At 40.7% G+C, this 24,052-nt stretch overlaps 1 protein-coding gene across 5 annotated transcripts in view; it reads right to left on the bottom strand.

Moving 5' to 3' along the window:
- The window catches only part of ano2b (anoctamin 2b), a 43,096-nt gene that overhangs the window by 3,428 nt on the left and 15,616 nt on the right, over nt 1-24,052 (bottom strand). For 2 of the 5 annotated variants that reach the window (XM_077499699.1, XM_077499700.1), the window contains 22 exons: nt 19,760-19,858; nt 19,488-19,639; nt 19,325-19,379; nt 19,190-19,241; nt 17,074-17,129; nt 16,937-16,984; nt 16,657-16,721; nt 16,235-16,369; nt 15,964-16,124; nt 14,747-14,829; nt 14,582-14,671; nt 13,616-13,699; nt 10,689-10,763; nt 10,352-10,553; nt 9,164-9,275; nt 9,040-9,097; nt 8,861-8,961; nt 8,647-8,789; nt 5,450-5,602; nt 4,159-4,211; nt 2,308-2,486; nt 370-475 (listed from right to left, as the gene is read on the bottom strand). In XM_077499699.1, the coding sequence (XP_077355825.1) occupies nt 370-475; nt 2,308-2,486; nt 4,159-4,211; nt 5,450-5,602; nt 8,647-8,789; nt 8,861-8,961; nt 9,040-9,097; nt 9,164-9,275; nt 10,352-10,553; nt 10,689-10,763; nt 13,616-13,699; nt 14,582-14,671; nt 14,747-14,829; nt 15,964-16,124; nt 16,235-16,369; nt 16,657-16,721; nt 16,937-16,984; nt 17,074-17,129; nt 19,190-19,241; nt 19,325-19,379; nt 19,488-19,639; nt 19,760-19,858 (2,262 nt within the window). The remainder of the gene's footprint in view (nt 1-369; nt 476-2,307; nt 2,487-4,158; nt 4,212-5,449; nt 5,603-8,646; nt 8,790-8,860; nt 8,962-9,039; nt 9,098-9,163; nt 9,276-10,351; nt 10,554-10,688; nt 10,764-13,615; nt 13,700-14,581; nt 14,672-14,746; nt 14,830-15,963; nt 16,125-16,234; nt 16,370-16,656; nt 16,722-16,936; nt 16,985-17,073; nt 17,130-19,189; nt 19,242-19,324; nt 19,380-19,487; nt 19,640-19,759; nt 19,859-24,052) is intronic. The other 3 variants (XM_077499702.1, XM_077499703.1, XM_077499701.1) reach the window with 2 other exon arrangements.

The following is a 24,052-nucleotide window of genomic DNA, read 5'->3' as shown; positions in this document are numbered from 1 at the left end:
GGGGAGGATCTGATCTGATCAAATTAAATTGTTCTCTCCTAACTAACTGAGACTTCTGCAGTGTTTCCAATCACAAGTCCTGTGTGATGTAACAAATTAGGAATGACTCACAGATGTATGCTGGATTTTATTCGGTCCACCTGAACATTTCAATGAGATCCGGTACATAAATTGTTTTTTGACAATGTAAAGAAGGTATTAACTTAAAAATATGTTCCAGTATTGTTGGTACTTGCATACTCTGTGACTCAGGCTGTAATACACAATACCGCACTCAAAAACAGCTATATTTAAGTATCTATTTTTTTGTGTTGTTATTTGACTTTTTAGCAACTGATGAAGGTAATCATAAAAAAAAAGTGCTCCTACCTGAAAGAGTATGACAAAGGCCAGTCTCGCTGCCAGGACGCACCAGTACTGTTTGGAGAAGTGGTACGCATCTAGAGACCAGGGCGGTTCCCTGTAGTCTTTATACCTGAGAAGGGGGAGGAGTTCATTAAAACATCTTCCACACCTGCTCAGCTTCAATGATGATGCATTTTATTGGGATTCCTTTTCATAATTAACTTTGTAGTACACACTCGACCAAAACAAACAGCCAAGCACATGTGTAGCTGATGGCTAACATGTAGCAAATACAAAAAGAAGACGTAAGAAGGAGGGTGATGCCAACAGAATTCACATCAGCGTGAAAATGATGTGAGAAAATGTGCGTTTAATTCACGGCCAGAGATTATAAGCAGCATGAGGAGTCTGGGACTTTCAAGCAAACACATATTGCAACACACTTCAGCTGCTATTAAAAAAAAAAGTCCAGGAGAAGAGAAATAGCTAACAAATTATTACTTTGGAGCCAATAAAACAACAAGATCTAAATCATGTGGTTTAAACACACACACACACTGTTCAGCTTCTCATTTAGTCTCACTTGCTACTTTTGTATGACAGCCATGGAAAGTAAACCACTGTCTTAAATTAGATGAGTGAGTCACACGAAAAGCCCCCAAAAAACAAATACAATCATTGTTTAATGCACTTACTTTGTAAAACACAAAGTAACATTTCAGTTTGATGCTCTCTGAATAGAACCCACTAAAGCCAGAACAGATTACAGTATAGAAACTAGAAAAATTTCAGAGGAAATTTTGGATGTGACTGCTGACTCTTGCAAGGTTGAAAGCCGAATGCACTGGTCTGTTCTGGTTCACTTCCTGTTGAAATCAGGTCACTTCCTGTTGAAATCAGGTCACTTCTGTGTCACTTCCTGTTGAAATTAAGTCACTTCCTGTTGAACTCAGGTCATTTTAAGGTCACTTCCTGTTGAAATCAGGTCACTTCCTGTTGATTTTAGGTCCGTTGTGGGTCACTTCCTGTTGAAACAGGTCACTTCTGGGTCACTTCCTGTTGATTTTAGGTCCGTTCTGGGTCACTTCCTGTTGAAACAGGTCACTTCTGGGTCACTTCCTGTTGATTTTAGGTCCGTTCTGGGTCACTTCCTGTTGAAACAGGTCACTTCTGGGTCACTTCCTGTTGATTTTAGGTCCGTTCTGGGTCACTTCCTGTTGAAACAGGTCACTTCTGGGTCACTTCCTGTTGAAATCAGGTACTTCCTGTTGATTTTAGGTCTGTTCTGGGTCACTGACTTCCCCTTTAAAATATAACTATATAACATTGAAATTAGATATAAAAACACAATGACACTTACATTTTCATACTTCTAACCACAGTTTATTATTATTTTTTCATTATACTTTGTTTGTTTGTGCTTGTACTTTGAATGTTTGCCAATGACTTCTCAGCCTGTCTGGTATTTGTTTGACACCCTTTTATCTCTTTGAAAAACCTGAATTTCTTCCTTCCCGCATACAATCATCCATCATCCATGTGTGCCCAAGCGGACGGACAAAGAAATGATGTGTCTGATATGGAGGGGGCAAAAGGGTTAAATGTTTTGCCTTGAGCCTTGAGGCGTCACTGGCAACACGGCTGTACACACTCGAACGCTTATTGGAGCCCTAACAGCCAATTTCACGGCCGTGAGTAGTCGAAGCACACATCATGCTTGAGACATTCATTGGCACAAAGACTGGCATTCTTTTACCGTCACTACTTGGTATCTTATGTAAGTAGAGGTCAGAGTGGCGCTAGTATATGGGCCCCGTTCACTCTGGAGTATTGCTATTATGAAATAATGAGTCATGAGATTCACTTCATGACATCATTTGTGGCCGCACTGCACCTCCATTTAAAGTTCACAAGAGTCTTTGACTTCCTGTGGAACGGTGAACGCGGGTGTTTTGTTTTTACCTGCAGACGGTGACGTCGCCGTGGTCGGAATTTTGCGGCGCCGTGCCGGGTTTAAAGTTGGACACGTTGAAGTAGGAGAGCGTGTGGTCGATGAAGCCGTGCATGGTCCCCGACTGGCTGTACATGTACTGGTAGACGAGGCGAGGGATGAAGTCCGACGTGAAGGATATCACAAAGGCCTCCGGGCGGAAGGAGAGTGAAGAGAGTGAGGAATAACGCTCACATTTGGAACACAATTCAAATCTGTTCACAAAGCAAGAATTTGAGAGATTTTTTTTTTTTTAACTCATTCAAACCCAAAAATGTGTAAAAACGTTTATTAATACTTTCTCCTTCACTCCCAAAAACGTGTTTACACGTTGTTGTTGTTTTTTTAATATTATTATTATTTTTTTTTAAATGCAAGCACATCCAGAAGACTTTGATGCAGCTTCTGAAATGAAGAGGTGGCTTAAAGCAATGGTAGTTATTACAAAAAACGACCAGCAGGTGGCAGCAGAGTATAAGAGATCAGCTAGGGCCATGTTGCAACAAGCTCTTTTTGTCAGTGTTTTCACCAGGAATGTGAATATTCATGAAACTTAGCTATACTGTAATGCTAATTGCTACAAAACGAAACAGATACAAGTATACAAATTTTCCTCTCGCACCATGTGACATTGGAAGACATTAAAACGATAATTGATTACAAAGGCACTTGTGATGGGGGAATTCACATCTCAATCGATCAGGTGGCAGCTTGCTCAAGGCCTAAATGGGCTTCTCACTTGAAAATGCAAATAACTTTCAGGCATGACCAGTGCATGCCCCTTTGTATAAGCTTATCGTTCCTCTGAAATTATCCTGTAGCTATAGCACTAAGACCTGGAGGGGAATGTGGTTTCCGTGTTCCCGTTGCCAAAATCTTCATGGTAGATTAAGCTGCGGTTCCCCGCAGTTAAGCAATAACCCTTGCAGGTTGCTTGCAGCTACACACCAAAAATCTGCTTTGATTGAACATAAAAATGCCAGCTTTGAGTTTTTTTTTTTTTTTAGTAATATAATTGAAATGATTGTAACAGGCCGGACAATATCAACAAAATGCAGGTACAGTCAAACCTCGGTTTTCGAACATAATCCGTTCCAGAAGGCTGTTCTAAAAGCGATTTGTTCGAAATCCGAAACAATTTTTCCCATTATAATTAATGTAAATAATTTTAATCCGTTCCAAGTCTAAAAAAAACTTTTTACAAGTTTTTTTTATTTTTTATTTTTTATTTTTTTTAAACTATTTTACACCATAAACTGCACTGTATACTGTTTACCATAAATAGAAAAGGGTAGAAATAGACAGTTTTATTTAGATATCCTATCTAAAATGATGAAAAAAACAAAACAAAATGCAAACATTTCTTTTTTAAATTCAATAGTTCTGCGCACTACTTTCCTCTTTTCTTCACCAGCTTTACCACTTGTACTTGCTTTCTTTGGACCCATGATTAGGGGCTAATACACGATAAAAAAAAACAAAAAAAAGATTTGTGTAAATAACAATGAACGGGTCTGCTCCAAACGAACTTTGAACACGAATGTGCTATGGAGGAAGCATCCTGGGCATTCGAGTGAGCTTGGCTCCCGAGTGAGTCGCGTTCAGGTACGCTCGGCTTTTTTTTTCAGTTTGGTTGAGAGCCGAACTTTTGGACGAGTTCTGAGACATAAAATAAGCTAATTTTCTGGTTGAAAACCGATTTGGTTGAGAACAGAGGCGTTTGAAAACCGAGGTTTGACTGTATATGATAAAAGGGCATCTGGTGTTGCCATGGTAACAGCAGGGAAGAAGTCTCAAATGATGCATACTGTTGCTTTACTTACATTTATTATGACGGAGAACTTTCCCATGCCACTCAGTATGTTGTACCATATACCTATGGAGGAATATAAAAAAGAAGTAGGGATTTATACATAAAGTGAACAAACAGAACTGTGTAGACTTTATAGCACAAGCCTGTTTGGCTTAATGAAAAAGGGCATAGGGCCATACAAGAACATGGGAGCAGAGCCCCTTGAAAAGCCTGTGGATGAAGTGTAGCTTGGACTCTGTTCAAGCGGGAATCAAAGTAGATTTGCAGTGACTACATGAAGGAGCTGCAGGGATTCCAACCAAAAGCGGCAGCAATAACAACCAATGTGTGAAATCTGCTCCTCCCACCGCCCCTCTCCTCGACCTCCAACAGCCACCCGCTTCAAGTCACAGGGAACCTTGAAAGAATCGGTCAAACTTTTGAGTGCCGCGTGACAACATCATCCGACGCTACAAATAGAAAGGGGGAATTTCTGATTTGGCAGGTTGACAGATGCATTACAAAACCCTTGATATCTACTCGTTCACTTTTCAGGCAATGATTTAGTCCCACTCCAACTACGTTATGGCATCTCCAGAAAGAAACAGATTGAATTGCATTCTCCTTTATGTCTAGTGGCGATTTAACGATATCCAAACATCACAATACGATATCACGATATGGAGGTCAGGATACGCTAATTATCGCGATATTTTTTATTTTTTATTTTTTTTGGGGGGGGGGCGAATTATTTAAATGAGATCACAATATTGTAAAAAAAAAAAAAAAAAAAGAGCTCATACTAAAAAAAAAGCACAATATTGTGCTTTTGTGCATAACAGCAATACATATAAACCACCAACAATCTCTAATAACAATATTGAGGCACTTACTTACGAAGGCAAGCACACATTGATCGCTTCACAAGCAAATTAGGTTCCCCCTCATCTGACAATTAGCATCATTTTAAACATAGAAGGCCAAAACATGCTTAATGAAAATGAACTAGCCGCTAGAGGGTGCTAGAACTGCACAAATGGAAATCAACCTGACTTTTTTTTTTAAGAGATGTGCTCCTTTTAAATATTGTGAACATGACGACGATATTGTGGCAGTTTTAATATCACAATATCACGATATTGCCCTTATCGTTACATCCCTAATGTCTTGTGACTCTAATCTATTTGAATACATATTTTGTGAGGTTGAAAAAGGTGCAAGAACTCCCTAAAGATGAACACATAACCAGTTTTCACTAACTGGCCACTTTATTAGGTACACCTGCATGAATTTGAAACCAAAAACCCGTGAACCGATTTTACCGATGTCTTTGGCGCGGGCAGCCACCGGCCGGCGGAGCTCCGTGACAAACTTCTTGGCATCCAGTCGGATCTCGATCACGTTGTTCAGCAGGGCGAAAAGGGGCGCAAGCGGGAAGGAGGCCACGAAAAGAGAGACAAAGCCAAACTGGATGACTGTGTGAAAAAGAGAGCGCAATCAGTCAGAAGAAAGAAAAAAATTATCATTTTGATTAGCTGGAATACTTTTGTTTTAATTTTTTTAATGATGTGTTGTAACACTTCTTGTGTATGACAAGACGCTTTATGCTTCACATGCCACTACAGCTAAAATACTGCATATTCAAGAATGTGAGATTTAAAATTCATTCAATTACTAGAAAGGTAAATTTATCATGTAAAATGCACTTATGTAATTTCAGAAAAAAACTCTTATAAAAGACTTTCTGTCACAGCATTGCCTAAAGAACCCAGCACGAAGCATCCAATCAGATTGCGTCATTGTCCATTTGCTACTTCACTGCCCCCAGCATTTTCAGCTCATAATGGAACCATGCCAAAAAACAAAGTTTCTTTTTTTTCCAAAGACGTTCTATAGATTATGTTCAGGAAGACAAGACGAGCCGGTGGAACGGTGAGAACGGGGATTTCCACCGAGACGGAGCGCAGCGGTTTGTCGGGACTCCACGCGACGAGACAAAGAGACGTGACAGGGGAGAGGCGGGGCGAGCGCCACAGGGCGAGCTCATCACCTGACAGGTCCACCTGAGCCCGAGTTTGATGATTTCAATCAAAACAAGTGCTACAAATGCCAGTATATATTAGCATGTAGTATAAAGTTCAGACATTTTTGACATTCCTTTCTGTGCAGAGCAGTAACATTGGCCCAAATGACACATTTGTGTATTGTGAGAGATCACCAGATCGTGCGGAATTATACAATTTCACTTAACTCATTTGCTCCCAATAACGTGTAAATAAGTTTTTCTTTTTTATGTTCTAAGTGTCCCAAAGACGTATTTATACGTTGTTGTTTTTTTTGTTTTTTTATGCTAGAGCATACAGAAGGCTTTGATGCAGCCTCTCAACTGCAAAGAACAGTTGCAGAAATGGTAGTTATTACACAAACGGCCAGCAGGTGGCAGCAGAGCAAAGGAGATCAACCAGGGCCATCTAGAAAAAAAGCTAAATTGCTTACAATTTTAAATAGATTTGTGAAAACTGATGAAACTTAGCTCTCTTCTAATGCTAATTGCTGCAAAACGGAAACAGATAGAAGCATACTTTTTTTCCTGATGAAAGAAGAGACTTTAATCTTTCTTTTGATAGGTTCCATGTTTTTATAGCAATAGAACACAATATTCTGTGGGCCTTGCAAAATCAGTCAAAATTCAGTAAAACAGCCGGGAGCGAACAGGATTGCTTCTGTGAAAATGGCTGGGAGTGAATGAGATTTATTAATGGAAGTGAAAATGGTCATTTATTTACTACAAATAATGTATCTTTGTTCAGCTATGCCAGTAATGTATAGTTATATATATATTTTTTAAAATGGTATGCATTGACATTTTTTTCTAATGGACAACAAACGCCTGATTACTAATGTATAGTGTGTTGATGACATGACATTATTGTAAGAAAGCACGATTTCAACTTTGCAAAACTCTTGATTGTAACATCAGAAAACAAGAACGAGCTGTTTTGTTGTGTTTCTGTAAAGAGCTTTGTGACAACTAAGGCTGTTTGAAAGTGCGATATAAATAAAGATGACCTGACTTGACTTGTACACAGAAAACTCAATTGAAACTTTTGTCCTCTCTACTGGCCTGCTGAATTTCAGCTGTTCAAATAAATAAAGGCATGTCAACGCATTACTAGTTGTGTGTTTTTCATATTGCAAATGTGGTCTAAATGAAGGTAGCGCATGGAGGAAAATATATTATCAAGTGGGCCGTATCAGGAAAATAACAAATAAAAGTATATAACTTAAAAACAATTGCAGTTATTTATACACACATTTTTGTGGACCAGCCCTAAATTACGGAGCTCAACTGTAATCATATTGTTACGAAAAATAACATGAATACAAACGGAACGCAGCAACACTTTGCCGGTATACGTTCCGGACGTGTTAAATCGACCTGTTTTGCATATATATTGTTCCCAGAATGCATTGTGTGGCGCAGTTAATGATGTTATAAGGACGTTAATCCTTGTCATATCTATTTGTGTTACCAGTAATTGAATTTGTGTCATATTTAACACGTTTAAGTCCGTGTATGATTACAAAAAAAAAATAATTAACTCTTTTACTGCCACACGTTATCAAAACGTTATCATTCACGTCATCCTTGAAAACATTCTATTTCATCAGATTTCGTCATGTTTCATTGTAATTTGGCAGCCCATTGAAGAGATACAATGCTGCCATCTGGTGGCCATAGTTAGTGAGTGTTTTTGATTCTACAACCCATTGACCAGGCAGCGCTGCACTTAGATGTTGCACTGCACATTGATTAAAAAAACAAACAAAAACAAAACAAAAAAAACGTAGTAGACGACATTTAACGTTTATGGCGGAATACGTCATGATTTTATTCATCGTGATTAAACGTTTTTGGCAGTCAAAGAGTTAAACAAAGCGTAGTTTAAGTTGTGTGTAAAATAATGACATCCAGGACGATGATTCCCCGTACAAGTTGCATTGCTCATCTGAGGACTGCTTGTGAAATTACAAATTTTTATACATTTTGATTGTGGCCGGCTGATTAATTAGTCCGACATTACAATTTTTTATTTTATTTATTTATTTATTTATTTTTTATTTTTTTTTAAACTTTACGTTTGACACCCTTGGTCTAAATTGACCACTATGAAGGCCAAAAAAATTTATAATATAAATTAAAAAAAAATAGTAACATTATAATAAGGACAACAAGAGTTTGTGTGTACAGAATATAAACATGGGGTTGCACAAAAAAAATAATCGCCAAGTCATTTTTTTTTTTTTTTCAGATTTTTCAGGAAACAAACTATTTCACCATTTGCATCATGAGGAGATGATTTAGGCAAAAAAGAATACTTGGGTAATTATTTCAAAAGAGTGGTTAAATATACTGTAAATGTCCCAAACAGGATCTCAGACAAACTGAATACCACTTGAGGAATGTACAAGAGTCTATACGTTTGTGTCGATGTGCATCTTTTTAGTGTGGGCTCACTCATTTCCATGTATTCAGGCGTGAGTCCCTCAAAGGGAGCAAGGGCGTAGTCCAGGTTCCACTGCTGCGGAGGCCTCTCCTCTTCCTCCTCCTTCTCGGCACCTCCTTTATCCTTCAGCGTCCGCACCAGCTTCTTCAACTTCCTGTCGGGATGGTTACTGTACATGACGCCGCTATACAGTACCCGTTGCATGACCGAATGTGTCGTACTCACGGGATGCCGATCTCAAAGATGTTGTTTTGGATGAGCTGCTTCCCCAGCATGATGATGCTGAGTTGGATGCACAACTCAATGAGGCAGCCTCCTGGTGCACACTGAAGGAAACGCGCGCCCGTTTTTGGGCCGTGTGATTCTCTCAATCTGCTTGATTTGCGTACAAGTTTCACGCTCACCTCTTCCATTCGATAATCGTTGAAGACATACACGTAACTTCCCGGTCGACCTGCAAAGCTAAAGTACATTGGAAGTGAATTCAATTTATGGGCTGAGGCGATAGTCCACAAAGTCGCAACGTACCGTCCCTTGAAGAATGCCACGTAAAAAATGGGCGCATATGCATTCATGAACTTGAGCAAAAAGGCTTTAAGGATGAGACGCTCCTCAAAGTTGGTCTCCGTTTTAGGAATTTCTGCAAAACAGCAAAGTCACTTCATTAAAGGGACAGCATTTGGCATTAGCTGTTGAGCTACATTTGGGATCTCATTTTTATGTTAATAATAGGACGTCGCCCAGGCCCTGATGTAGCAAAGCACCCACCACCATACTTGCTGCTGTTCATTTTCAAACACCTTTCCTCCTCTCATGACATCAACTCTTATTTAATGTTGTACTGGTCATAAATTTGTCATCACAGGTGCTAGCTAGCAGGTGCCAAAGATTTCTTTTCAGCCAAAACACTGGAGGGCTCTTCAACCCATTATATATTCTACGCTGTCCTTTTACATATTGATATGACTAAGATGATCAGAATATAATTTTTGACCAATTTATACAGAAATCTGGTTAATAATAGGGGTGGGAACCTGTGAGTACCACTTGATATGATACGATATGCGATACAAGGCTCATGATAACGATTATCTCACGTTATGACGATTCCGCGATTATCGATATATTACTCAGGTAATAAATCCTCGATAATCTATGATAAAACTAATCATAAAATAATAATAATAATAATAATAAATAATACATAAAAATAAAATAAATAAATATAAATAATAATACAAAATAACAATAATAATAATAAAATATTACATCATAATATAATAAAAATAAACTATCTATATATAAATATAATATAGATACATAATATAATATATAAATATATAAAATATAAATAAAAATAATAAATAAAATAAATTATATAAATAAAAATAAATAAAATACATTTTATATATATATACATACATATACATATACATACATATATATATATATATATATATATATATATATATATATATATATATATATATATATATATATATAAAATGAAAATAAAAAAACTAAGCTCATGAGTCTTCTTCGGCTGCCACTTTTATGAGGCGCTCCCCCTAGTGGTCCGCCAAGAACAATGGAGCCGTTATAGTGGCTGAATATTAGCTACAAATATTGCGATACTTGGATAATCTATCAGGAGACAAAGTATCGCGATATCAATATTTCGTCAGACTCCTAGTTAATAATGCAAGTAAGACATACCCAACTCTGTCAGCCACACCGCCACAGCACCGTAGATCTCATCCAGGATGAGAATAACCACCAAGTTGATGATGACCGCCGTAGCCGTCACCGTCACGCGCACGTTAGACTTTGTTTCCGGGTCGGGGCTCATGGCCATCAGCGCCGACACTGTGATGCGGTAGATGATGACGCCGAAAACGGCTGAAAAGGTCAGACCGAACTATGGGCAAAGACAGAAATGTGTTAGTACTTCATCAGCTATGCATGGACTTCACATAACTACACTCTGCAAATTACTACCTGCCACATTGCGTGTTTAACATGTATGGTTGCAATTAGGTATGATTGCACTGACCATAAAAAGAATGGAGGAAACATTGATACAGTATCCAGGAAGGCGGTCTTTCCAGGTTAACTTCTCAACAGCAACCTAAGAGGAATGATAATGCTTGTCAGTTAAAAACATGTCATCTGCAGATGAACAACTTGCATTCCTACCTCTATGTGACACTTCTCACATTAGGGTTCATCACAAAGTGCTTAAAAAACACATTCTCAAAATGGACAAGCTCAGACATAGGCACAATGGAATTTCACATATTCACTATGGAGGGAGCAAGAGAAGTGTTGAAGACTTCTTTCTGTTTCAAGCTCAATGGCTCTCTCTAGTGGACAAAATGTCTCAATGCAGCTGTCTGCACAATCTTCTCCCATTTAACTGTCCACCCCCCACACATCACTTGAGAAGCTGATGGACAATAAAACAGCCACAAAATGGAACACTTCAGGATTCATTTGCATTTCATTTTCCTTTGTAAATCAAAATAAATAAATAAAAATAAATAAAATGTGCGCTTATGTGTGAGGAGCGAGATGTGTGTCACCATAGTGACGGTCACTAATCTTACCTCTGGCTTCATGCCCAGCATGCATCACTCCCACTCAGCCGCCCTCCCCCGTTTTCTCACCATCCCATGACGATGTCTTTTTTTTTTTTTTTTTTTTTTTTTGTACTTGAATTACCGCTTTGTCCTCTCCTCTTTATTATTATTTTTTTAATATCTAGAACTTGCACTGGGAAGCCAGATGTTGATCACAGTATGAAATTTACTTGATGATTCCTGGAGTTCACATCAGTCAAAGTGCACCAAACATTCTTAATTTGGATTGGCTCCTATTTATACACAATTAGATTGCCCTCTGCTTCTTTTGACAGGATTTTGCTATTTTTAAGATCCATGATTTCAGTGAGAAATATGTAATATGTCCGCTAAAGACCTCATAATATTAACAACCTGCACTATAATTTAATATTTTCCTTTATATAAACTATAATCTTCTTGCTCATTTGTCAATTAATCTCCAAAAAGATGGGAAAAACATTGGTTAAACTTTTGAACAGGGGTGTGTAGACTTTTAAACTGTAATTACATTTCAGAGTCTGCATTTTTATTGTTTTTACTCTTAAGGAGTGGAATATTTGAATATATATATTTTTTAAACACAATTATCTGTACCTCTTAAGTAGCCTACAGGGTGTGAGTACTTTTGCAACATCAGAAAGCAAGTGTGTCCGATATCAAAATTCAGTGTAGGTTTTTGAATATATATATTTTTTAAACACAATTATCTGTACCTCTTAAGTAGCCTACAGGGTGTGAGTACTTTTGCAACATCAGAAAGTAAGTGTGTCCGATATCAAAATTCAGTGTGGGTTTTTGAAGATATATATTTTTTAAACACAATTATCTGTACCTCTTAAGTAGCCTACAGGGTGTGAGTACTTTTGCAACATCAGAAAGTAAGTGTGTCCGACATCAAAATTCAGTGTGGGTTTCCTTGCCACTGGGTATATGACATTTTGTTTACATGCCGTCTCCTACTGGCTTGGAGTGTAACACTGACTTGTTTTGATGGGGGATGTGAAGTGTGTGCTGATATTTTAGACTCACTGCTGCTTCCTCTATTCATAACTGTTGATTTATGTCATCCTAGCCAGCTTTCATGTGTAAAAGCGTCATTACGTGTAGGTTGAGCGGAACGGTGACGAAGGAGCATCACGTTAAACTAAGTCGACAGAAACTTTTGGCATCGCATCTGAACGTTGACAAGTGGAACACAAAGGGTACGAATAATTCCCCCAGATAGTGCCGGCCAGTTGGAACGACATCCGAAACATCTCGGATGAGAAGCGACACAACTGGGTCATGTTATATAAAGCAGTCGCTCTATTTGCTTTTATTAGTTGCAAAGACCTTGAAGAGACTGTTTAGTTCAGTATTGAGCCAGTCAAGCAAGTCAACAGGAGGGATGACACAGAGACAAACAGACAACCATTCACACTCGCATGCACAGAGCTGGCTCACGCCTCAGCAAAATGAGATTTTACAGACTTCTATTTCTGTCTATAACGTTGATAATTTTGATCATTCATACGCATGCTGTGAACTTAAACTGCAGGTGTGGCGAACAGAATTACTGCCAAAGTAGTTGAGTTGTCTTAAACTTTTACTTCAATACTCCAAGGAACTGATTTTATTTTATTTTATTTTTTATTTATTTTTATTTTATTTTTTTTATATTTAGGGATTCTTTTTTTTATTTTTATGTGCAATACATTTTGATTTGGGTAAAAAAATAAAAAAAATAAAATTATTTCAATATATTAACTATTTTTCTCCCAAAAAGGTAGAAATACATTCTATTTTAAATATTACCATTCTCCCAAAGACGTATTTATACGTTTTATGTTTTTTTTTTTTTTTTTTTTTTTTATGCTATAGCAAAAAGAAGGTTTTGATGCAGCCTCTGAACTGAAGAGAATGCTTGAAACAATGGTAGTTATTACAAAAAAAAAGCCAGTAGGTGGCAGCAGAGTATAAGAGATCAACCAGGTAGAGATAGAAATATACTTTTTTTTTTCTCCTGAAAGAAGAGACTGTAATCTTGCTTTGCTTTTATAGCAATTGAACACAATATTCATTTTAATAATTATTACTGACATGTTTATTATTATTCTTTTCCAATGTTTAAGCCCATCGTTAATATTTAAACGATGGTTTACCATCGGTGGTACTTGGTGGTTTATGCCTTGCAGCCAGCCCTGCACATGCACAAATAAGGGCACCATGGGAGTTTTTAAGAACAGGAAGAACATGCAAACTGCTCACGTAAATACCTGAGAGCGCAGCAGCCAGAAGATGGAACAGGAAGAGAAGAACAGATCGGCGTGCAGGAGAGGAAATGAAAGGGAAAGGAAAAGCAAAGAGAGGTGCGGGTTACCGGTGGTCCTGCAGCCATGGCAGAAAGTAGTTTTCTCCTCCATCTGTCCTTCCCTGTCACTGTCCCATCCTCCTGCTTCACTGGCTGCAGGACAGAGGGACAGGTTACATACACACAAACTCACTGACGGTGGGAACGCATTGGATCTATTTGGCCGGTGTCGTTTCCGTTTTGGGGACAATATGTTGAGCGGCGCATTAGCATATAAATGAATGCATGTGTCTGCACGGTGACTGTGACGAGAGGACGTACAGTGTATGTGGGCCAACGAGGGAGAGACTGACCTAATTCAGAGACAATCTAGATCATTCACTGATATTATTAAGAAAAGCACAAAGCTGCGTGGAAGATACAAATTGGAGGAAATACGGGGATTCCAGGCTAATTCGCAATGTGGTTATGGGATTACACCCATACAATCGAATGAGATCCGTCAACCTAAAACAAAAAATCTTGACAATAATATGTTCTATGCAGCCCCACTAATCTAAATATGGTATTCTGTTTAATATTGCGCAAAATCCAGCAGTTTTTATCAATATCAGGTGGCGGCCATTTTGTCTCTTGTTGTCGAGTGAAAATGACATCATAGTTTTCAGGTCTCAGGTAACAACCAATCACAGCTCAGCCTCAGAAAACAGGTGCGCTGTGATTGGTCGTTGCCTGAGCAACTGTGATGTCATCTTCAGTCGACAGCAAGCGGCAAAATGGCCGCCCCCCGAGATGCATAAAAACAGCTGATTTTGCTTCATAACTCATATTTCACAAATGTAATATTAATCAGAACAGTGAGGTAAAATATTATTGTCAAGAAATGTTAAAGGTTGACTTCCCCTTTAAAAGATGTTGTAGTACATTTTAGTTCGTCCTGCAATCACACCTAAAAGCCAAATATTCCTCACTTTTTTGTGCGCAGTTTGTGTGTGCCAGGATTTGTCAACCAACAACTCAATCACATTTTCCTACCTGTTTATTCTTCTTCTTCTTCTGTTTATTTTTCTGCTTCCGCTGCCTCTTCTGGAGGAGGATGGTTTCGTATTTTGGTCTGGGGTGTTCCTACAGGGAAAGCAACATTTGTCGCGGCTTCTCGTGGGCACATTTTGAACGCGCGCGCGCGTGCGATGTCCCCACCTCGTCATCCTCGATGCCAGTCAAATCCCAACTGAAGCTTAAACTGATCTGGCGACGCTTCCAGTGCTCCAGGAACAACACCGCTACGCCCACAAACACAAAGATTGGTGTTAGAATGATACATATTCATTGTGTAATAATCTGCACTGCTTTCATGAATTCAAATGTTGAACTGATTTTAATTTCAGCTACATAAAGCTCTTTTTTTTTTTTTTTTTTCTTAGTGCCCTAATTAAATGGCTGTTCTTTCCTGTATAGAGTAAAAGAAATGTACTGTCTATAAAACAAATGTAGACCCAATTATTTCATAAAATATAGAGAATCAATGTTTTTTTTTGTTGAGGTTTATGACAAATTAAAAATTTAAGATAATTATGAATGCTTATTGTGACATTGTTAAAATGTAAAACATTTAGGAATTATAATGTGAATGTAGTATTTATTTATTTTGTTGTAATTGTATGCAATTAAATAATAATAATAACAATAATAATAATAATAATAATAATAATAATAATAATAATAATAATTCAATTAAATTCAATTTTCAATTCTATTTTTTTTTTATTTCATTGGGACAGAAAGAAGTAAAATTTGTAATATATGCCCCAGAAAATAAAATAAAATAAAAATGAAACAATAATAATAATGATAATAATAATAATAATAATAATAACAAAAATAATGACCATAATAATAATAATAATAATAATAATAATGGCCATAATAATAATAATAATAATAATCAACACAAAATAAATTACATTAAGCAGTTCAAGATGCTATTATGGTAACACAAAAAATTATTCAAGAGCATGACCTTGTGCTATACATATTTGTCCAATAATTGACTGACACCTTGAGTTGAAATACATCGTTCTTTTTGTTTTGTTCTGTGTTTAGGTTTGGGAAAAAATAAATGTTCCCTCTTAATTTGCACTCACTTTCCCTTTTTTTTTTTTTTTTTTTTTTTTTTTTTAAAATGTGATTTGCATGTTAATTAGTAAAATTTCATGATGGGCTTTAACGTGATTTTAAGGTGGTTAAACCCCATCAATTCAGTAATAATAATAACTAATAACATAGTCAAAGCAGACTAGCCAATATTAAGCCTTGTGCTCTTCAGTCAATATCTTCGGATAATTTATTTTTTGAAGGGATGATTTGTGTTTTCTTTCTTCCGACTTCTTCCTTCAATAATTGAATGTGACGCTCACCCCACAGAGACATGAAGATGGCGAAGAAGACGGTGGCGGGGTTGTCGAACAGGTGCGAGGCCCTGGCCGTGCCGCAGGCCGTGCTCAGCTGCCAGAAGTCGCAGGCTCCGTCACACAGAGGACACATGGTGAAATTGAGGCGCTCGTCGCACATCTCCAGGCTTCATTGGGGGGGAAACGAGAAGAGCGATACTTGGACCAAATTGGAGATTTGGCATGACTTGGGCGCATGATTGCAGCTGATTCATCCAACTGGGAGTCATGTGTTTACCTGGGTATGTTTGTGTCCACTGTTGCTACCCCGTAGCCAAACACAATGATTCCCACGATGGAGGCTGGCACAAGCAGCTGAGTGTAAACGCCAAGCCAGGCAAAATAAAGGCCGATCTTCTCTCCAAAGTACTTCCTGTAAGGCGAGAAACCAAAATTAAGGCCACCACTGTGGGCAAAACAACTCCTGCACTTGATTTTATACGTTTGTTGCATTTTCTTTGAGAAATCAATAAATAATACAAAGTGAACTCAACCCAAATCAAGTTACGTTGAAGTTTACAGAGTACACAGAATTACATGTTGTGCATGTCAAACAACCACAGCTTAGCCCATTTGCAAAAAAAATGCTAAATGTTATTGACAAGCTAACAACTAGCATTGCTGTTTGGTGATAATGTAACCTAACTAACTAACCCTTACCTGACCAAATCAATGGGCTGATACTTGTAGAATGCCGAATATCTGGCCCACTCTTCATGTAGAACCTATCAAGACAGACACGACACAGTCGCTGTGCTAATTCTCAAAGGCATGGAGAACATTTATTAAAAGTTCTCCACCCCATCCAAAAAAATGGAGCAAATGCTCAGGGTCACTTGGACCGAGAGGAGCTTTTCAGGGTTTTCTATGTGAGGAGGAAGCTAAGAAAACACATAGCGGAGGAGGAAATCTTACAAAATGTGAAAGACAGAGATGGTACCTGTCGATCATTCCTCTCGTCGGGATGTCCAGTGGCATTGTAATCTCCCTGCGGAACACAACACACAAAAAGCCGCAGATTTACAGCATACGGATCACTTTGTGTTCTTGTAATGCAGAAGGAGAGCCGAAACTTACATCGTGAAGAGGGAAGGCAGCGTCGTAGACTCCCTTTGCTATCAATGTTGTGATACCTGTGGGAGAGTAATATAAATCCATGTACCGTATTTTCCGCACTATAAGGCGCACCGCATTATAAGGCGCACCTTCAATGAATGACATATTTTAAAACTTTTCCCATATAAAGTCGCTAAAGTAGAGGCTGGGGTTACGTTTTGCATCCATTAGATGGTGCTGCGCTAAAGGGAAAGTCAACAAAACAGTCAGATAGGTCAGTCAAACTTTATTAATAGATTACAAACCAGCTTTCTGACAACTCAATTCACTCCCAAAATGAATAAACAGCTGTTTTATTATTTTCTCTGAGGTAAAGTATTAGTATTAGCCAGCGATCCAAGATGGCGGGATCTTCCGCGCATGCGCGTCACCGATCGTGCAGGGTCACCGATAGCGTCTTGACAGCGAGACCTGTTGCGGCTCAATATTGATCCACATATAAGGCGCACTGGATTATAAGGCGCATGGTCAGCTTTTGAAAAAATTGAAGGCTTTTAGGTGCGCCTTATAATGCGGAAAATACGGTAACTTTCATTTGCTGAAACATTATCCCAAAGGGTCCTAATCGTGTTCAAGCTTTTTTTCCACCCTCTGGGCTCCACTTTGTAGCCGCTCGCCTCGCTCAAACTCCTAGCCCCGCCCTCATCGTCACGGTAACGAAAGCTGTACTCGCCATTGGTTCAGCAGTAGTGCACGTCCTTCTGTGGATTCTATCGGTGGTTAGCAAACCAGCCAATCCACCAATAGCTTTTCGTCAGCTGATTGAAAGCTGCGCTACTTTAGCTGGGCGTTTTAGTGTCAGGCAAACGGGGAGTGCCGCATTTAGTCCTCTCCGGGGGAAGAAATTGACCTGACCTGTGGATGCGAGCTCCGGACGGCGGCACATCCGAGGACAGATCGACAGGCCTCTTCCATCAAAGTGGTAAGTCGGTGATGAAGTGGCTCAAAGAGGACTGTGCTGTGATTAGCTGGGCTATTAATGAACCTCACAGGCTAATACACACTCTTGAGGCTTCAGGCTGGGCCTGGCCTGTGGATGCATGACCCACTTGTAGAGGTAGAAGCAAAGCAACAAGTGGGTGAGCGAGAGGAAGAGAGAAGGGCATCTCTCTGTGTTTAGGTGACCAAATGTTGCGAGGAAGAACGAAGAGGAAAGAGGAAATTAGGTTAAAGAGATGCAATTCTATTTTCTTTGCCTCCAAGCTTAGGCTCGACCCTCCGGCTGACACCTTCTGCTGTGATGGGCAAGCCAACCCTACACATGGCACATACCGAATACGACTGCGGGATTTGGGCATCATCGGCGCAAAATATGGTCCGCTTCGCTCTTTAATCCCGCCCACTGAAGATTTTATTATCAAGCGTTCTCATCTAATTGCTGCATCCTGCTGGACTCAAAAAATAAATAATAAAAATATTATTCTTTTTAAATATTGAAAAAACATCTGCAAATAGGTGATCTACGGGTCCACCGTATTCATAAATTTAAATTAAGTTAGAATGAAAATTTGTAGTAAATGTATATTTGAATTTCAAAAATATTTTATTCATTTTTACTTAATTCCTACTTAAGTAATTTGATTATGATTTAATGTAAATAAAGAAAAACATTATATTAAACAAAAATAATTGTAGAAATGATTTATTAAATAAAATATTAAAAATGATTTATTTAAATAATAAAATCAATCTGAATATTATTTTTTTTAATTAATTGAGTATAACTATATTATTTATAAATAATATTTAAACATTTGAATAAACACAGATGAAGTTAGCCTTTTTTCTAAACATTTGTTTATCAAAATGTATTTATTCATTTGTATTTATTTGCAAGGAATTCCTCATTTAGAAAGTTGACAACTGACTTATTGTAAATAAAGAAACAAAATGTACTCATATATTTACTATTTTTCATATTATTTAAAAATGTGTTTGGGAAAAAAAAACAGGAATTTTTATATTTTTATATTTAAAAAAAACACTGAACGACCTGTCCCGTTTGTCCGAAAAGCACACAAAAAAATTACCCAGGGCTGTACCTGTTCTGAATGCATTGCACATGAGAACTTCTTACCAATGGTTTGACAGGTCCGTGCACAAACAGTCCTCCTCAAGATTTCGTACACCTTATAGACACAAGACAGGACAACCATTGTACTGCATTTAGGAATGAATTCTCACCATGAACATGTCGCGAGCTCACACTTACGATGCGGCCCCTTGTGGCGTTGTCAAAGAAGGTGTCTTTCGATGTGACGTTGTACCTGACAAACAACACACAGGTGCAATTAACTTAGCAGAAAAATAGCAACTAAACAGGCTGACGTTTGGATTTCACACACAAGTAGGATGTTTGCGTGTACGTGTCTCACAGGTGGAGCTTGTCCCGGGAGAAGCAGTGTGTGAGGAACTTGGTGGGTCCGTGGTCCTGATGGGGCACTTTGGGCTGGAAAGGCTGCTTCATCTTCCTCCACACGCTGCTCATGCTGCTGCTGAACGCACTTTCCTCTTTAATGTCATAACGCTGTCAAACACATCAGACCGTGTATTTTACAGAAAATGACTCCACTTATACACTACCACATCACAGGCAGAACTGAAAATATGGCGTGAATTCAAGTCAAACATTATGTATCGCGCTTACAGTCTTGGTTGGGACTTTAATTTTGAGAAACTCCGCCTCCCTGCACAGCACCGGCCAGGGGGCGTGGAGGCGGGTGAAGCTCAGACCATGGGCCTTCACCTAAAAAAATATATAGTTTAGTACAGTCAAGTGGTTCTTAACCTTGTTGGAGGTACTCTGCATTCATTGAAGGGAACCCTTCTTTATTGAAAAATAAAATATATATATATTCTTTGTTTGTTTTTCAAAATTCAAGACACGGGTGTAGGCCTTTCATCGAATGTGTATCGGATTAGAATTGCTCAATTTGGCATTGCAATTCATTATTCAACTCAACTTGATATTTATAGACCACTTTAACCCGTAGGTCATATCTTATTTTGAAATGACTTGGTCAGAACCCAAAAAAAACAAAAAACAAAATGGGTCACAATACTGCCTACGAGTTAAAGTAGCACTAAGGAACTTTTCATCCTTAATAAAATATTTTCATAACTCTTCTGATGAAACATAAACTAGTTGAGTGGTACCTTTGCCATGGCCTGAGGGTGTCTCTACCATTTTTACTGGCACTACTGCACTTAGGATGGTAAGAACACTGTCACACAAAAAACTACAAATGTGCTGACTGCTTTATGGCATACGTCATTCCCCACTTTCGCTATGCTTTACAAAGACAGAAGGCAACTTGAATGTCAGCGCTCGCTGGCATGAGCTCAAAAACGACAACGCGCTTGTCCTCATGGGAAATGTGGTCTTCCTTCAGGCATAACATTACCGCTTTTGACCATATGGCGCCGCCATAATCAACATAAATTGAAAGTTGCTTAGTGTTGCTTTAAACCAACCATAGCTGGGGTTTTTTATTATTATTATTTTTTTTAAGATAGAACTAGCAACAGATACAATGATAACAGCAGAGGCCCCAGAATTGAACCCTGCGGAACACCATAACCAGCATATCTGCCAAACAGCTCCTTGCATACAGACTGTAAGCAAGTGCCACACTTAAGATGATTCTCTGCTTTCAATTTTGACCCAGCAGTCCATTATCTGACCCATTTGAAATGCCATCCCAGCGTAAACAATCCCAATGCACTGCAACACATTAACTTTGGCCCGACCAAGAGAAGAATTTGCGTGTTCCTGAAGCGACGCCTGCGGCTGTTTTCAACACTCCTCGCATGGTGCAGCCTGTCCCTGGCACACCATTTTGCCTCTTTGTCCAACATCATCGTGTCCTGGAAAGCACCGTGATGCTTTGGTTAAGAAACAAATCCCAACACTTCAAGATACGCTCCAACTGCCTGTCTTAGCTAAAGATATTATAAAGCTTTCTCCAACAACAATAAAGAAAATATCAAAAATATATAAGTTATTTTTATACACAAATAAAACGTATTTACCGACTTTAAAATGGGAAAAAGACTTGTCTATAGTTCCGGAACCAGACTTTTGGACCCAAATCTGTGAAAATGTATTTAAAATGACCAAACAGACAAATTTGCAACTTATCCAATATAAGATACTTCATAGAACATATATTACACAATATATGATGAAAAAAATGGGACTCTCTGACTCCGACATTTGTCTCCAGTGCTCACAAAACACTGCCGATACTTATCTTCATGCTTTATGGTCATGTACTCCAGTGCTGCATTTCTGGACTAAAATCTTGGAAAAGCTCGCTGATATATTAAACTGTAGGCTTCCTTTATCTCCAAGACTGTGTTTACTAGGTGACTTAACAATAACTGAGCGACCATGTAAACAATCTCAATCTATATTTATAGCCCTTACTATTGCTAAAAAAATAATCCTTGTCAATTGGAAAAATAAACAATCTCTAAATATCGACCACTGGTTAAACTTACTAATAAATTATATCTCAATGGAAAAAATCTCTGCCTTAAATAAAAATCAAGTATCAAGATTTAAACAAATATGGTCTATGTACATAGAATATTTTAATCTCAATTTGGCAACTTAATCCTGCCAAGATTCTGCCTGTTAACGAGAGCCACCACATCGTTACAACTTCTGTTTTCGCTGCTCCTGTATTTGGTATTTTGTATCTGATTGTTTTTATTTTTATATAGTCAGGAACCTAGTTGCTGCTAGTGGGCTCGAGCATACCACACTATACGACACTATACTCAATAACTCCTTAAGATCTATTTCTAGTGGGCACTAAGCATCAACACTTGGTGTTACTGCATGCTAATTAGTCAATTTTCTTGACGCCGTCCCCTGTGGTCGGGCGGGGGTGGTTCTGCCCCCCCCCGTTGTCTGCTCGGTGGCGGTTGCGTCTTGGCCGCTCCCTGGGCCCCCTGTGGGGTGCGGTGTTGGGGTGCTTCCCCTGGTGCCCGGGGCGGTGCCGTCCCGGCGCGGTCCGCTGCTCCGTGCCCGGCGGCGCGGTTCGGGGTGGGTGGGCCTCCGGTGTGCCCCGTGGTTCCCTCTCCCCTCCCCCTTCCTCCCCCCCGTCGCCTCTCCCTCCTCGCCTCCTCCCGCCCATCCTCCTCTGCCTCCCGGTCCCTTTTCCCTTGTCGCCCTCCCTCCTCCTCTCCCCCCCCGCCTCCTGCCCTGCAGCCGCCCTTTCGCCTTCTTGTCGTCTTCTCCCCGCTTCCCCCGCCCCCCCCCCCCCCTTCCCTGTCTGCCCTGCGGCCCCTCCCCCTCCCTCTCCCTGGGCCTGGGGCTCCCTCCCCGGCCCGGGCGTCGGGCTCCGGGGGCCGGGCGAGGGTTTGGGGCCTGCCCCGCTCCGGTATAACTCCTGGTGCCCCGGGCGGGCCCCGGTGGCTGGTGGGCTGTCCGGTAGCCCTGCTGCGCTGGCTGCCCGCCCATTGTGGTGCCGGGTGGATGAGGTGGGGGGCGGCAGGGGGTGGGGGTGCTGGGGGGCGGGCGTGCCACCTACACCCGCCGGGTTGGGTGAGGCCCCGCTGGTCGCTCCTCTTACTCACTTCACTAGCTTGCACTATACACTTTGTAAATATACACATAGGGCACACAACACATTTCTTGGTGGGGTGGGGAAGGGTGGAAACACCGTCTTCACCCTTCAACTCCCCTCCAATTTTAATGCACCTCACGTCCAAGGGGAGGGGTGAGTTGGGGCGGGGAGCCATCAGAGGGGATGGACTGCAGTGCCTGGCAGCGCTGTGGTCCCCCCCATTTGTGTCCCTGCCCCACCACTTTGTCCCTCCATTCCCTTTTTTAATGCACCACACATATACATATTCATTTTTTGGGGGGGGATACGGGTGTGTCGGAGTAGGGGAAATTTTTTCCCTCTGCTCCGACTCACCTGCTCCCAATTTTAATGCACCACACGCACACACTTGTATATACACTGGGTGGGGCCACATTCACGGTGTAAGGGTAGAGCTCGCCAGTCGGCGAGCTGGCGGACTCAGTAACAGGGTTAGGTGTCACTTGTACTCTGGCGTGACGACCGGGGCCTCTCCCCACCGGGCTCGGTGTTCTGGTGTCCCGCCTTCTCCCCTGGTGCTTCCTCCTCTGCTTCCCCCCTCCCGCCGCGGTGCAAATCTCGCGCGGCTGGAGGTGGGGTGGGCGCATCTTCCCTCTCTGCGCTGCTGCCCGGTGCCGGTTTCCGGGGGGGGGGGTGGGGGGTTCTCGCGGGGGGCCGGGTTCGCGGGGGGGGGGGTGGCGGCCGTCGGGGGGGGGGGCGGCTTGTTTGGGGGGGGGTGGAGGTATGGGTGGGTGGGGGGTTGGGTGCTGGGGGTCGGGGTGTGTTCGGGGGTTTGGGGGTCGGGGGTGGTGGGGCCTGGGTCGTGGTGGATGGCGGGTTTGGGTGGGGTGCGGGGGGGTCGTGGGGGGATGGGGGCTGGGGACCGGTGGGGCGCTGTGGGGGCCCGCTGGGCCTCGTTCTGCGGCCTTGGGCTCGGGGGTGTGGGCCGGGGCTGGGGCGGGGGTGTTCCGGGTGTCTGGGTCGGCTCGCTGACCGGTGTCCGCTCGGGTGGCTTGGGGGTGGCCTTGGTGCTGCCGCGGCCTGGGGATTCCGGGGGGGGGTGCTCGCTTTGCTGGACCGCGGTTGACGGCTTCTCTCTTTGGTGGTGGTCCTTATGCATGCCAGATCCGTCGCACCAGCATCTACTGAAACTCAACAGAAGTACCCTCTCCCTCCCACAGCCCCTTGAATCAGTTGGTGCTGGTGTCTGTGGTTCTCACTTTTCTTTATCTATCCTTCCCTCCTTCCTCTCTTTAGTTTTTCCTCTGGTCACTTGAGATCTTAATTTATTAGAAGTATGAGGTTTCTGGGGTTGGCATAAGACTCCGGTTTTGTAACCACGCAGG

Source organism: Festucalex cinctus, chromosome 16 (assembly GCF_051991245.1).
Source record: "Festucalex cinctus isolate MCC-2025b chromosome 16, RoL_Fcin_1.0, whole genome shotgun sequence".
NCBI classification, from domain to species: Eukaryota; Metazoa; Chordata; class Actinopteri; order Syngnathiformes; family Syngnathidae; genus Festucalex; species Festucalex cinctus.
The sequence above is the reverse complement of the archived record's forward strand: the minus strand, read 5'-3'. Positions and strand labels throughout refer to the sequence as shown.